Source organism: Herpailurus yagouaroundi, unplaced genomic scaffold, assembly GCF_014898765.1.
Source record: "Herpailurus yagouaroundi ecotype Mexico unplaced genomic scaffold, PumYag 164, whole genome shotgun sequence".
NCBI lineage: Eukaryota > Metazoa > Chordata > Mammalia > Carnivora > Felidae > Herpailurus > Herpailurus yagouaroundi.
The window spans coordinates 750,010-763,210 of NW_024412405.1; the positions used below are offsets into that span (position 1 = coordinate 750,010).

At 64.0% G+C, this 13,201-nt stretch overlaps 2 protein-coding genes across 3 annotated transcripts in view; both read left to right on the plus strand.

Annotated features, from left to right (window-relative positions):
- LOC121037678 (protein ADP-ribosylarginine hydrolase-like protein 1) overlaps positions 1-2,675 on the plus strand; it is a 22,039-nt gene extending 19,364 nt beyond the window's left edge. The window contains exon 7 of one of the 2 annotated variants that reach the window (XM_040487011.1): positions 1,501-2,675. In XM_040487011.1, the coding sequence (XP_040342945.1) occupies positions 1,501-2,117 (617 nt within the window). In that variant the 3' untranslated portion in view covers positions 2,118-2,675. The remainder of the gene's footprint in view (positions 1-1,500) is intronic. The other variant, XM_040487013.1, reaches the window with a different exon arrangement.
- Positions 2,676-3,053: 378 nt separating this feature from the next.
- On the plus strand, positions 3,054-10,776 carry LOC121037643 (collagen alpha-1(I) chain). The gene is made up of 3 exons (XM_040486967.1): positions 3,054-4,550; positions 6,510-8,161; positions 8,900-10,776. The coding sequence occupies exons 1-3, from the start codon at positions 4,051-4,053 to the stop codon at positions 10,774-10,776; spliced, it is 4,029 nt and encodes a 1,342-aa protein (XP_040342901.1). The 5' UTR covers positions 3,054-4,050.
- The last annotated feature ends 2,425 nt before the right edge of the window (positions 10,777-13,201 follow it).

Below are 13,201 nucleotides of genomic sequence, written 5' to 3' on the forward strand. Positions count from 1 at the left end.
CACCCGTGGGGACAGGTGCCCACAGGGACAGGCACCCAAGGGGACAGAGGCCATGGAGACAGGCACCCAAAGCTCCAGTGGTGGAGCAGGTCCTCTGTTCTGCTCACAAGTTTCCAGACTTCAGGCTCATTTAATTCCTGTCGCCAGGCTCTTTGGTGAAGAAGTTTTGTGTTTAGATCTTGAATCGTTGTTCCCCATGTTTCCGTATCTGGAAGGCAGGTGGCAGTGTGTCTGGCAGACACTGGAGCCCCTCTGACAGCTGGGGAGATGAGATCAGAAGGGTCCACTGGGAGGGGCCAAAGGGCCACCCACGGGTGCACACGGGCCTCAGCCCCACCACTTGGGGGGTCCCCCAGGTCAGAGAGGCAGTGCCTGGTGCTATCCCGGCCCATTGTGCAAGGGCGGTCAGAGCCCTTGTGAATGGAGAATTCGAACCCAGCCTGCCTGACGCCCAGCTCCTGCTTGTGAGCCACCCGCCAGCCTCCCCAGTTCAGCCAGACTTGCCCCCAGCCCTGGGCCCACAGGCACCTGGACCAGACAGCACAGGAAACAGGTGTCCACAGAGGGAACTGGAAATACCCCTTATTTCCGAGGAGGTCATGGGGACACAGAAACCAGGGAGACCTCCAGGCCTGTGGGCACTGGTGCCTTCAGGGCCCGGAGCCCACCTGTGGGCTCTTGACCCTGCGTCCATCCTGCCCCATTCTGATAGCTTGTTTTCAAGAATGTTAAAATAGGCAAAAAGCCACAATATAGCCCAAATATCTCTCTCACCCAGCTGCACCAACTGGGCCAATCGCTGCCATTAATATTGGGCCACATGGGCCCAGTGTCTCTCAGTGAGGACAGAGCACAGATGCTCCCAGCGTGGCTGTGCCCTGGCGTGAGGGGAGGGGCGCCTGCCTGCCTGCGTCAGCCCCAGCGCCTGAGTCAGCCAGACTGCAGGCTCCGGGCAGCAGAAGTGGCCTGCTGGGTGAGGTGGCCACCAAGTGCCCACAGGGAGTGCCTCTGTAGGGGCAGCAGGAGGGGTCAGGCCCCAGGCTCACTCTCCAAGGGGCAGGAAAGGGTGAGTGCAGATCACAGAGGAACAGGGGACCTGGGACGTGGCTCACAGACCTGGCTGCCATGGGGGCTCTGCACTCTGGGTATAAGCCTCTGAGCACCGCAACGAGAAGTGTGGGAGGGGTAGGGAGGGGTGGCTGCCAGGGGACCAGGCTGTCTTCCCAACCACGCCAGGAGACCCCATGTCTCAGAAGAGGACACGGGGCCCTAGGGACGTCCCCTTGCTGCCCCAGGACACGCTGACGAACACAGAGGGGGCACAGGTCAGCCCAGGGCAGACCAGTGCCTGCTGATAAAGTCGACGGTGAGGGCCAGGCAGGCACCCCTGGGAGCCCCAAGGGACCAGCCGCTGCCGGCCTTTTGAGGTCAGGTGGGGTGGAGGGTCTCAGCCAGGGGACTGTCCTGCATGCTGACCCTCCAGTGTCCTTGTATTTCCAGGTGACCTCTCGGTCGCCAGAGGTGCCAACGGAACCGTCAGGAGAGTTTATTTTGGCCGCGATGTTTACACTGGCCCTGGAGAGAGGTGTTCTGGTCCTGCCCAGGGATGGGCTCGGGGACGTCCGCCCGCACCCACAGGCAGGGGCAGCAGCCCAGACCCCAGACTGCCTTTGGAAAACACTGACAAGACGGAAACACGCTTGGCTTTGAGGAGCAAACTGCTGGTGTTTGGTGCTCCCACAACTGTCCTCGCTGCAGCACGGAGACCATCCATCCACATGCTGTTTCAGCCACAACTGTCCTCGCTGCAGCGCGGGGACCGTCCATCCACATGCTATTTCAGGCCAGGCGTGTGGGGCCAAAGAAGGACGTGCTGGGCCTGCCTGCAAGTCCAGGGTCAGGCAATCATCGAAGGCCCCAGTGAGAGACCTTGCCTCCACAAGAGCACATGCCCAGGCCCGCGGGAGAGTTCACACCACTGGCCATTCCAATTCAGTGACTTCTGGGGCGCAGAGGGCCATGCAGGTACCCCTCGAGTGAAAGAGGGGCATCCACAGGACCAGTGGGGGCAGCACAGTCAGGCCACTGGGAAAGCCTGCACTGAGGAGGGCACCTGAAATGGGTCATGAAGGATGCATAGGAGCTCATCAGGAGTGCAGCTGTCGCAGGTGGGAAGGCTCAGTGTGCGGCTGGGACAGAGCACAGCCGGGAGCTGAGCTGCCAGGTGACACTCGAGGTGCACAGGCCTGCATCCCTCACCCCCAGCAACAACGGCAGGGTGAGCCAGAGCCTTGAATGGCAGGGGCCCTGCCAGACCTCGCTGCAAGCCCCAGGGGGGTGCAGAACAGATGGGTGTCCTGCCCACGTGCAGGCAGACAAATGAGTGTGCTTGAAACTGTGCTGGAGTCTCAGGCAGTGACGACTGCTAGAGGGATGGAGACCCCAGGCGGTACACTGGGGCACGGTGGGTCGTGAGCTTGCATAGTGACCTCAGGAGGGCAGACTGTGCAAAGCAGAGGGAACAGCTTGTGCAAAGGCCCTGGGGTAGGAATGAGCTAGGAACCAATCGATGGCCAGTGCTCATGGCCTGGGCACCAGGTGGCGTGTCCCTGCAGGGAGGGCGGGAGCCCAGCTCAGCTGTGTCGTGAACATGCACCACACAAGCATCCTGCAAACAGAGCTCAGCATTTCTCTGGGGTAGAGGGCAGGAGAGCAGAGATGGCCGGAAGCAGGCTGAGCAGAGGAGAGGTATTGTGTTCATGGAGGCTGTTGCCCATGCAGTCACACTTCTGCGTCTGTTGCCGGGGGCATTCTCCTGAATCTTGCACACGTCCGGCTAGAGGTGAGGCCACCTTGGCAAGGCAGGGCTTGCCTGAAAAAGGACCGTGTGGTCCTGGCTAATCCCCTGCATATCAGCCTGTACGTCTTGGATCTCTGGGAGTGAAAACCGTTCTTAGGTGGCAGTGGAAGCAGGAAGCTGGTCGCAGCCCTGCCGGGGGGGTGGGGTGGGGTGGGGGCTGGTAGGTAAAAGCCAGCCGTAATGAGTACAGGGGGCTGGAGCTTAGCAAGAGGCCAAGTGGCGCCTGGATGACACGGTCAGCATGAGAACGTGCAAACGTGGTATGGCCGGAAGCCCTGGGCTGGAGCCCGCACCTGCTGTCATGAAGGCGCCTCCCAGCACGGAGGGGCCATCCGCACCCCCTGGGTTGGAGATCTTGGAGGGAGGCGTCCGGTGACACCGGTGCCTGCAGGCCAATGGCAGAGAAATAGGGCGCGGTCCACATCCAGCTTTCTGTCACTCTGACCCCCTTCCAGAGACGCCTTGGGTTCAGATGGGAAGTTGGCACAACCTGATGCCAGCCCAATTCTCCGTCTTTCTGTTGGACTGTGGGGTCACAGCACCCGGAGGCAGGGAACGTGGAGGGGCAGAGGAGGCCACATGGCAGGTCCTCAGGGGGCTGTGCTCACATGTCAGAATGTCCCCAGAGCTATTTCAGCCATCGAATGACTCAACCCGCAGTCACGAAGGTGACCGGAAAGGCCAAGCAGGGGTGGCTGGCACGGCCAGAAGGGCCTCATCTCCACACCCCCACCAGGCCCCTCCTGGGCCCAGAGGCCCCTGCATGGGGTGCGGGTGGCAGGCACTGCGGAGGCCACTGTTCCCCGAGGGGCCACTCAAGGCCCACTGACGGAAGCGTACGGTGACAGTGACAGACGGTCTCTTGGCCGCAGCATGGAGTTCTTCAGCACTGACCGAGGCCCTGCCGGCGTCAGGCTCGGAGCCAGACGTGGACCCCTCACAGACGCTCACTGGGCACCACGCAGACGGGCCGGCGTCGCTCGGCCTGGGGTCCTGCTGGGAGTGCGGAGCGGGCTCCGGTGGGGCCGGGCTCCCTGCGTCCTCAGAGGGTGGACAGGGTCCCTGAAGGAGGGGCACAAGCGTGGACGGCACCAGATGTGGGTGCAGAGGCAGGGCCACACCTCGCCCTTAGCAGGAGCCCGTCCCCGCCTGCCCCCCATTCTGGAAACAGCGGAAGCCGAGTCCCCACGATGCCGACGCAGGATCCACGCACGCAGTGTGCTGGCAGCGCAGAGGAACATGGGGGCGGATGGCCGTGGGCTGTGTGTGTGGGGAGGGGTGTCAGCCCTGTGTCACGTGCCCGGGAGATCCAGTGTCGGCCGGACCTTGAGGCCCCTGCACTGTGGGGCCCCCCGAGCGTCCTCCGCATGGGTACCTGCAGGGCGGCAGCGAGAACCAGGCAGAGCGAGCTAAGCCGGGGCAGTGGCGGGGACAGCGGCTGGGGCTTCAGGCTGATCGGCCGTGAAGAGACCCAGGGCCGCCCGAGGTCGGTGCGCCTCTGCCGAACTAAAAGGTGCCGCCAACCGAGCTACCCGCCAGGCTGCAATGCCCACGGCGTGGATCAGAGCGGCCCGGCGGGTCTGGGACTCGGGGGACTGCCTTGGCAAGGCGGGGAGAGGAGGCTCGCGGGCTCTGGAGGAAGCCTGGACCACCAAGCCCCAAGCTGGCCTCTGACAACCTACCTCCGCAGGTAAAGCGAGGTGTCTGGTGACCTTGCAGAGGGTAGAGGGAGAGGGGCCCCCGGGGGGTGGGGCAAGCCACGGCTGGGCCCTGGCACACGTGGCTGGAGACTGCTGGCCTTCTCCGAGGGAACAGGAGGGGCCAAACGCCACCCCAGCAACATTGGAGTCGGCCTGCTGTTCTGCGGCCCCTAATCCTGGGGTCCGGGGTGTGGGTGTCCTGGGCGCCCCACCCACGGAGAGGACACCGCCTTCTTGGGGGTCGCAGCTCCCAGTGTGTCCCAGAGCCCCTCGCTCCTGCCGCCGGACCCGCGCAGCCGCGGCCTGGCTTCCCCTGGTGCTTTGAGCACCTGTCCCCTGCGGCCAGCCGGCTGGCCTCTGGCCTGGGCCTGGGTTCGGGTTTCAGTTTTGTTTCAGGAGCCTGGCTCACCAGGGCAGCTGTCCAAGCCCACAGCTGTCTGAGTCTAGGAAGGAGCCCCCACTGTCTCAGGCGTTGGCAAGGGGAGGCCTGGGCCAGCGGCAGCCGGAGAGGCAGGTTCCCAGGCCCCTGGCAGCCGCCGGAGTCAGACACGGCGGTGGAGCTGCCGGACTCTGCTCTCACGAGTCCTCTGGCGTCCCACAACAGCAAAGTGGCCTCTCGGCACCAACTGACTGCAGCCAGGTGACCTGGGGGTTTGGGGAGCCTGCGGGGGCAGGTGCCCGAGGTTTTGTTCCTGGAGAGGACCCGCTGCCAGGCACCGGCGCCCCAAGCGCGGCCTGGGGTCAGGCTGCCACCTGATGGACCGCCCGTGACCCCGGCACACAGGCTCACCAGGCTCCTGACCGCTGTTTACAAGCACGTGTGCGTGTGGCCTCTGCCTTCAGAGCGCTCCTTTCTGGGAAATACATAAAGGCCGAAAAGAAAAGTCTTTGTATGTTACCTTCCCATTCAGTTTCAGTTGGACAACACGGTTGGGCCCAAGTCCACACACAGCTCTGCAGCCGCGTTTCTAGCCGCTAGTGAGCACCGCCCTGTGTGGGCGGAGCTCTCGCTGCACGGGGGCCATGCCCGAATTTGGGCAGACCTGGGGGTGCATGCTTAGAACGTTTCTGAGTCTTTGGTGTCATAAACAGCAGTGTCTCATGGTCCCTGCTCTGTGTCCTTGTGGGCTCCTGGGAATGGCTGGGCTGTATTCTGGGTGTGTCTTCACAGAGGAGCCACTTGGAGAGGTTGGAATGGCTGTGCCCACGGGGCTGGGGGTGAGGGGGACCTCCAGTGCCAGGCTGCTCAGGAGAGAGAAGCCCCATCGAGGACCAGACACCCCAGACTTGTCAGTGGCTAGGTTGAGGTGTGGGGACTGTGGCCGAGGTGCTGAGAAGCATCTCCTGGGGACAGGGCTGCAGGGGACAGGGGTTCAGGGCCCTCAGCCTCAAGGTTTCTCTGGGGGCTCAGGAATGCAGGCCTCAGCGGGCGCCCCAGCCTACCTCCCACTCTGCAGCAAAGACCACTTCCTCTGGCTCCAGGGGACCCTCATCCCGCCTGGGGCCTGCAGTCTTCCAGATTGCTCTCAGGGACTCAGCACTGGGAGGGAGTCGGATATACCAGTGGTGTTAGTTTCATTTCCCATAATTAAAGTTAGATATGCAAGAACCCCACAGAAAATATAAATTCTCTATGCTTTTTTCCTATTTGTGCAAGCATAATATCTCCATTTTTAAAAAACTCAAATACTTTGCACATGCACATTAGTTTTCCAAAGTGCTGCCACAGAGCTATTTAACACCAGCGTCCCAAAGCCTTTGATGGGATAGTGGGTTAGGAGTGGGCAGGGGACACTGGCCTGAGAGGCAATGGGCATCCCTCATGTCTCCTAGTCTCCTCTGTCTGTCCTTCCTCCTGGACTTCTTGGGGTGTTTGAAATGTTCGATGGAGTCACCGTGGGAAAAACGATGATTAAAATCTATGACGATTGATTTTTTTTTTCCTACAGCTCCAAGCGAGGCAAGATTTGTGGTGGTAAGAAGCCCATTGATGTCCAAGCCCTGAGAAAGAAGGTCAGCAGTGTGACATGTGACCCTGCAGCCCGTGCCATCCTCAGCAGTCTGCTGCTCTACATCACTGACCTCCAGGACAGGCCCCCAGGGCCTCCTCCTACCCGGGGGTCAGAGCGCAGGGAGAGCAGGGTCAGCCGCGCTCAGGATACTCAGGATGCCCACCGGCGGCCCACATGCTTTCAGTTGCTGCAGGCCAAGTTCATGGGCACTGGCCGAGAGCCCCGCCTCAAGAAGACCCGGGAGGTGGGGAGGCTGATCTTCAAGGACAAGCAGGGCCCCAGCAGGAGCTTGGTCACCGCCACCATCAACAAACTTCTGGACAAGGCCCGGGAGGGAACCGGCCGCACGGCGCAGGATGGGGAGCCGCTGTGCAATGAGAAGTCCCGGCGTGGCCTCCCCACCGGGGGAAAGGGCACCGTGAAGAACATTCTGAAGATATTCTTGGCGGCAGAGGAGAAAAACGTGTGTGAGAAGCCGGAAGCTGCCAGAGGGCCCCTGCCAAAGCCGGCCAGCAAGAGGGGCTCTGTCCTGTCCAGGCTGCGGGCGAAGTTTGAGCAAAGTGGCTGTCTCTGCTCCGAGGCCAGCGTGCTGCCGCTCCGCACGGAGGGGAGGAAGAAGGGCCTGCGCAGGAGGAAGACGCACCGACCGGAGGCCCGTGTGCTCTGCACAGCCACCATGGCCAGCACCTGCATCCGGACGCCACTAGCCCGCTTCCTGGCCTGCACGGCTGAGCCCGTGCTGGCCTTCAACATTGCCACGGTCGTCTGCAGCCCCAGGAGCTGGCTGTCCCACTGCGCCAAAATCGGCCACTCCGACCGGGGGCGCGTGTCCAGCGCAGGGGACGTGGCATCCAGGGAGAATAAAACAGTGGGATGGGGGCAGCCTGGTGGGCACCCCGAACAGCCCCCAGCACCCAGTGCCACAGCTCCTGGGGACAGTCTGGAAGTGGGGTTCCTGGGTATGGGGCCCAAGCCTGTTTCCAAGCCAGACCCCGCTTCTGCCTCCCACAGGGGTGAGGCCCTTCCTGGCTGTGAGCCCAGGGTGGCCCCACTCAAACCAGCCAGCCCTTGGCATGCTGGGGCAGCAAGAGAGGACAGGATGGGGGACCCCCCCGCAAAGGACTCTGCACAGTACACCTGGGGGCCAGGGGGAGCCAGGGCGGGCCTGTGGCCTGGGCCCCCGAGGGCGCAAGCAGGGGTGGCCCCCGAGGTGGCCCTGACAGTTTGCAGTTCTGAGGATGAAACAGAAGTAGCGACCCCAGGCTCGGAGCGAGATCCCCTGTTCGCCGTGCAGCAGACTTTCCCGGAACAGAAGGTAGCGGGACGTGTCCCGCCACTTGCGGTACCCGCGGTTCAGGCCCTGCGGCGCGCACAGCCGGCTGCCGAGCCTCCCCAGATAACGGTCAGGCGGCCGCTCGTGCACGAAATGCCGCCTCCCGCCGCGCTGCCAAAGGCACCAGGTGGTGGAGACAAGGGTTCTAGTCTTCCGAGCGGTGGGGATGTGGGTACGGGCAGGGGTGCGGGTGGGGGAGGGGGCGTGAATGGGGGTGGGGGCATGGGCGGCGGAGGGAGCGGGGACAGGGGCCGAGGTGAGGGTGTGGGCGTGAGTGGGAGCGGGGGCGGGGCTGGGGGCCGGGTTGGGGTTGGGCCTAAGGCTTGGGGTGGGAAAGTAAATGGGGGCAGGAGCGTGAGTGGGGGCGGGGGCGACGGCGGAGTTGGGGGCTGGGGTGGAGGCGTGAGCCGGGATGGGGATATGGGCGGGGTCGGGATCGCCGGTTGGAGGGGGCTAGGGGGTATGGGCATGGGAGGGACTGGGGGCGGGGTTGGGGGCGGGGTCGTGAGTGGGTCTGGGGGCGGGGACGTGGGCGGGATTGGGGGCGGGAGTGTGGGCGTGGTTGTGGGCGGGGTCGTGAGTGGGGCTGGGGACGTGGGCGGGATTGGGGGCGGGAGTGTGGGCGTGGTTGGGGGCGGGCATGTGAGCGGGGGCGGGGTTGGGGGCGGGGTCGTGAGTGGGGTTAGGGGAGGGGATGTGGTTGGGGGCGGGCGTGTGGGCGGGGTCGTGAGTGGGGCTGGGGGCGGGATTGGGGTCGGGGGTGGGTGTGTGGGCGGGGTTGGGGGCGGGGTCGCGAGTGGGGCTGGGGGCGGGATTGAGGCCGGGGGCGGGTGTGTGGGCGGGGCTGTGAGTGGGGTTGGGGGCGGGCGTGTGGGCGTGGTTGGGAGCGGGCGTGTGGCCGAGGGCGGGGATGTAGGCGGGGGCATGCGTGGGGGCGGGGCCGGGTGCTGGGGTGGGCTTGCAAGTGCTCCAGAGCCTTGTCCCGCGCCGGTAGGCAGCGAGGCCACCAGGGCAGCCAGCGCGGGCCGCAGCGGGTCGGCGGGGCCACGGCGGGGCTCCCTGGAAACCCTGAGTGTCTCGCCTGAAAGGGGCGCCGCCAGCGTGGGTCGGGACCTGTCAGCGGCTGGTCCGCAGCAAAGTCCCACGCGGGGAAAGGAAAACACGCGCAGCGCTGCGGACCGAAACGCGCTCTGGCTCTGGCATCCTGAGGGAGCGGCGGGGCAGGACGCGCCTGAGCCCGCCTGCCAGAAGCATCCGTCGCCAGCAGCAGGTGACGGGCACGCCCGTGGCGAGGACGCCCCATCGCATCATCCCACGGCCTCGGAGAATCAGTGGGGAGGGGACAGCCACTGGGCCCCCGGCCGCGGCGGGACTAAGTCCGACAGCGCGGCCTCCGCGCACGAGAACGGCCTGCGCGAGCAAGAGCCCGGAGGGCCGCCACGGAGGGGCTCAGCCCGGTCCGGCCTGCGGGCCACAGGGCGCTCCAGCACCGGCCTGGGTGGGGACAGACCCACCTCCCTCAATGAACGCCCCAAACCGAGTACCGAGGTCCCAGGGGCCGCGGAGAGTCACACCGCAGCAGCGCCCGGTAGCGCCCCGAGCCCGGTAAACGTCGTGGCTGGAGAGCGGAAGCCTGTGCTGGAGGCAGAGGGCCGACCCCCGTCACCGCACTGCAGCCCCGCAGCAGAGGCTCGTGCCCCGGCCGCCAGCCACCCGCTCGGTTCCGTGCCAGTCGTGTCCTGGAGGCACCACGGGCTCGGAGCAACCGGGAGCGGTGCCTGTGGAGGCTCGGGGGGGACCCCTGAGGCTCGGGCCGCGGCCCTGCCGGAGGCGGGGGTCCCCTTGTGCACGCGCGCTGCGGCGGAGAGTGAAACTAGCACAGGGGCAGGGGGCAGAGGTGCCACAGCCAGACACGAGAGCCCATGCGGGGGCGACCTGTCCACAGTCCCAGGCTGGTCTCACCCCACGACCCAGGGCAGTGCTGGCGTGGGGCCTCCCCGGAACCAACCAAGCAAGGAAGACAAGTGCATCCTGCCTGAAAAGCAGGTGCCTCCCAGTGCGGAGGCTTCTCGGGCGGCAGCAGAAGGGCAGCGGGCAGGCCAGGTGCCCCCAAAGTGCCCAGACCTCCAGGCGCACCTGCCATCTGCATCCCTCCTAAGGTCTGGCGTCCCAAAGGGAGTGGAGGACAGGGGCACACATCAACCTCTGGCAGGCCTGGGGGCTCTGGAGGAGAGGGCCGCAGGGCCCATGAGGCTCGGTGGTCCCCTGGAGAAGGGGGTAGCTCTCCGGGGTCGGGAGCCTGGGTCATGTGCTGCTGAAGAGGGTCAGAAACGGCCCTGGGGGGTCCAGGTGGGCAGTGGTCCGGACACGGGGGCCACCAAGATGGAGACTGGTCAACACTCCAAGAAGGGCCTAGAACGTGTGCAGGGGCAGCAGGCTTGGCGTGCAGAGAGCCCCCGTTTGGGATACAGTGCCCAGGCTGGCAGGATGGTGTCCCGCAGCTCGGTGGGCCCCCCCAAAAGCTCCTCAGAAGCAGTGGCCACTACAGACCCAAGCAGGATGTCCCAGGGACCGGGCCCCAGGGGCGGCCAGGGAGGGCCTGGAACACCACACCGGGTGGGAGAAAGGCCATGGCCCTCCGGCCCCGAGCCAGCTCAGGGCTCCGTGGTGCCCGCTCCCCGTGCCCCAGCCCAGGAGGGGCCCTCACACACCCCTGCGGCAGGGAGAGGTGCCGTGGAGCATGAGCACCACAGAAGGCTGGCACGCTTCGCAAAGTATAGAGCCCAGAGCTTCAGCGACCAGAGGTCCTTCGATCTGTCCTTCAGACCCACAACCATCAGGGCCAGCGACACGTTTGAGCTTCCGAAGTGAGGCCCGGCCCCCAAACCTCTGACACGTCTGGCACGTCGGTTTCCACACCTTAACCCAGGCTCTAGACTGTTTTCCTGCCTCCAAACACATGGCCTCGGACACGTGCGTGCAGGGCTCTGTGTGGCGGTCCCTCTCAGTCTCCGGTGACCAGTCTGGGGAGTCTGCACTCTGGAACCGTGTGGCTGAGGGAGGCCCTCAGGACATCCAGACGCTTGTCCCTGAGCGTCCCTTTCTTTACTGTGCTTAAGGCATACAGGCACATGTTTCTGTCTCTGTGTTGAGCTGTGTTGTTTTAGTTCTTTAACTAAAGGTTTGGTGCTCAGCCTTGTGTGTGTCTCTCCTGTCCAGTCTTGGTGGCTCTGGCCGGCCCGGACTTTGAGGGCACCTTTCCCGTTGTGGAGTCCTCGGCAGACACCAACCAACAGGGCAGGCGTCAGGCTGCGGCCCCTGACTGGCCCAGCAACCCCTGCACTGCCCCCTCAGCTTGGCTCGATGTGCCCTTGGGGCCAGAGCAGGACAGACCACCCGCATTGTCCCACAGGAAGGGACGGAGCACAGGGATGGGAGTTTGCGTTCAGCACTGTTTTCAAACGCGCAGTCCTGCAGGGGCGTTCTTGCAGCACCACGTGGTGGGGACAGTGAGAGGCCACAGGGCCGCGTCCCCCCCTAGCCCCAGCTGCCTGTCCTGCTGTGTCCTGAGAACACAGGAGTCTTGCCACTCTGCCTGGGGCGTTGTGTGTTGTTCCTTGCTTTCTGGTCACTGAGACCATCCGTTTGCGGCTAGAATATTTGAGTCTGTGTACAAGTGGGAGGAAGGAAATAAAAACCACTGATAATCACGTTGCCTCAAGATAACTTGTTATTGTTGTGGGCTGCTTTTCCCTCAGTGTCTCTAAGGCACAGCCACGATTGGGGTCACACCTCATGTACAGTCTAGAACTCTCAACGTCACAGCGCACGTGTTCTGGGCCATGAAGCAGCTCGTGAGAGCCGACAGCGGGGGAAGGCTGTGCCCGCTGGCCCACGCATCCCACGCTCGTGACCCCCCTCATGGGGGGCTCCCGCTCCTCAGACACGTCTTGCTGCTTGCTGCCTGTCAGGGCAGTTGTCTACACCATCTCTACCCGTCCTGTAGAAGCTTCCTTGATGCATGCCGTGATCTGATCCTCTGCCTGCAATGTCCATGCAGGGAAAGTGCTCAGAGAGAACTGGGTTGTCCAGGCTCATCCTGTGCAGGGCGGGGCGCCTCCTCCCAGGGCCACCTGAGGTGACAGGTGTGCGGAGCTTCTGGAAGGGCTAAGCAGGAGGCATACGGTGTGTTTTGTCCTGGGGTGGGCTCGCTTCCTGCCCCCCACTCGGGCCATCGGGTTCCAGGCCGCAGAGTGGCACCTTCCACAGCTGGGGTGTCCAGAGCCCACAAGCCCTGAGCAGGTGCCAGAATGTGCCAGGCCTGGATGGTGGTACGGGGCCCCCAGTTGAGCAGGAACCACACTGGGGGCACACCGGGAGGGCCCCGCAGCGGAACCTGGGGTGTGTGACAGTTGTGAATGTGCACACGGGGCTGCCCGGCCCGTGTCTGGGCTCCTGGGTGTGGACCCCAACCGTGGGTGAGGGGGCCCTTGGGCGATGCCCCATCTGCCATGTGTGGCTCAAACTTGGGGTCCTCTGCCGCAGAACGGTGTGTCCCCTGCTGGGGGCCCAGTGCCCCCAACCCAGGTGTCTTGGGAAGGCTGAGTCTCATCTGCGACTAGCTTCCTGGAGCCACAACCCCAGGGGGCACCTGGGCAGCAGAGGCATCTGGGGGGGGCTGGACGGGTACCACCTGGCTTACCGGCCCCTTCCTTCTTCATACTTTGTTCAGAAGTGGGGCTGAGACCACGTTTGGCAAAGAATGTGACGACGGACAGAGGACAGAAAAATACTATGTTCACCGAGTGTTCCCTTTTTAAAACGAGGAGTAGGATTGTGCTATTTTTAAATAGACCAGAGAGTCCACTGGAGAACGCAGAGTGGTGTCAGCCCAAGTGGTGGGAGAATCGACCAGAATCTCCTCCAGATGGCAGCTTCAAGGAGGTCGTACACCCAGGTCCTCCCAACATCTGGCAAGTGGTGGGGGGTGAGTCTGTGACCTGCGGGGCGGGGGGTTGGTCCTCTCCCCATTCACCAAATACGGCCGCAGGTCCCCTGCCTGTGGGAAGCTTGCAGTTGAAGGTGATTTTCCAAGGGTACTTTTCGGTGGTCAGCATGTGCTCATGTCATGTGAAGACTGTGGAGTCTAAGGACCCCACGGAGGCAGGTGCTTCCACGGTGGACACGGCCGCTGCCTCCACACAAGGCAGGCCCGCAGGCACCCCGTGTGGAAACACCCCTTGCAGAAGGTTGGCGGCCAGCGGACCTTGGGCTTTGTAAATGAGACCCACGGTGG

Coding starts and splice junctions, on each gene's coding strand:
- LOC121037643 (XM_040486967.1), top strand. CDS start 4,051: ATGCCGACGCAGGATCCACGCACGCAGTGTGCTGGCAGCGCAGAGGAA. Junction 4,551..6,509: donor CTGACAACCTACCTCCGCAG/GTAAAGCGAGGT, acceptor TTTTTCCTACAG/CTCCAAGCGAGGCAAGATTT. Junction 8,162..8,899: donor GAGCGGGGACAGGGGCCGAG/GTGAGGGTGTGG, acceptor CCGCGCCGGTAG/GCAGCGAGGCCACCAGGGCA.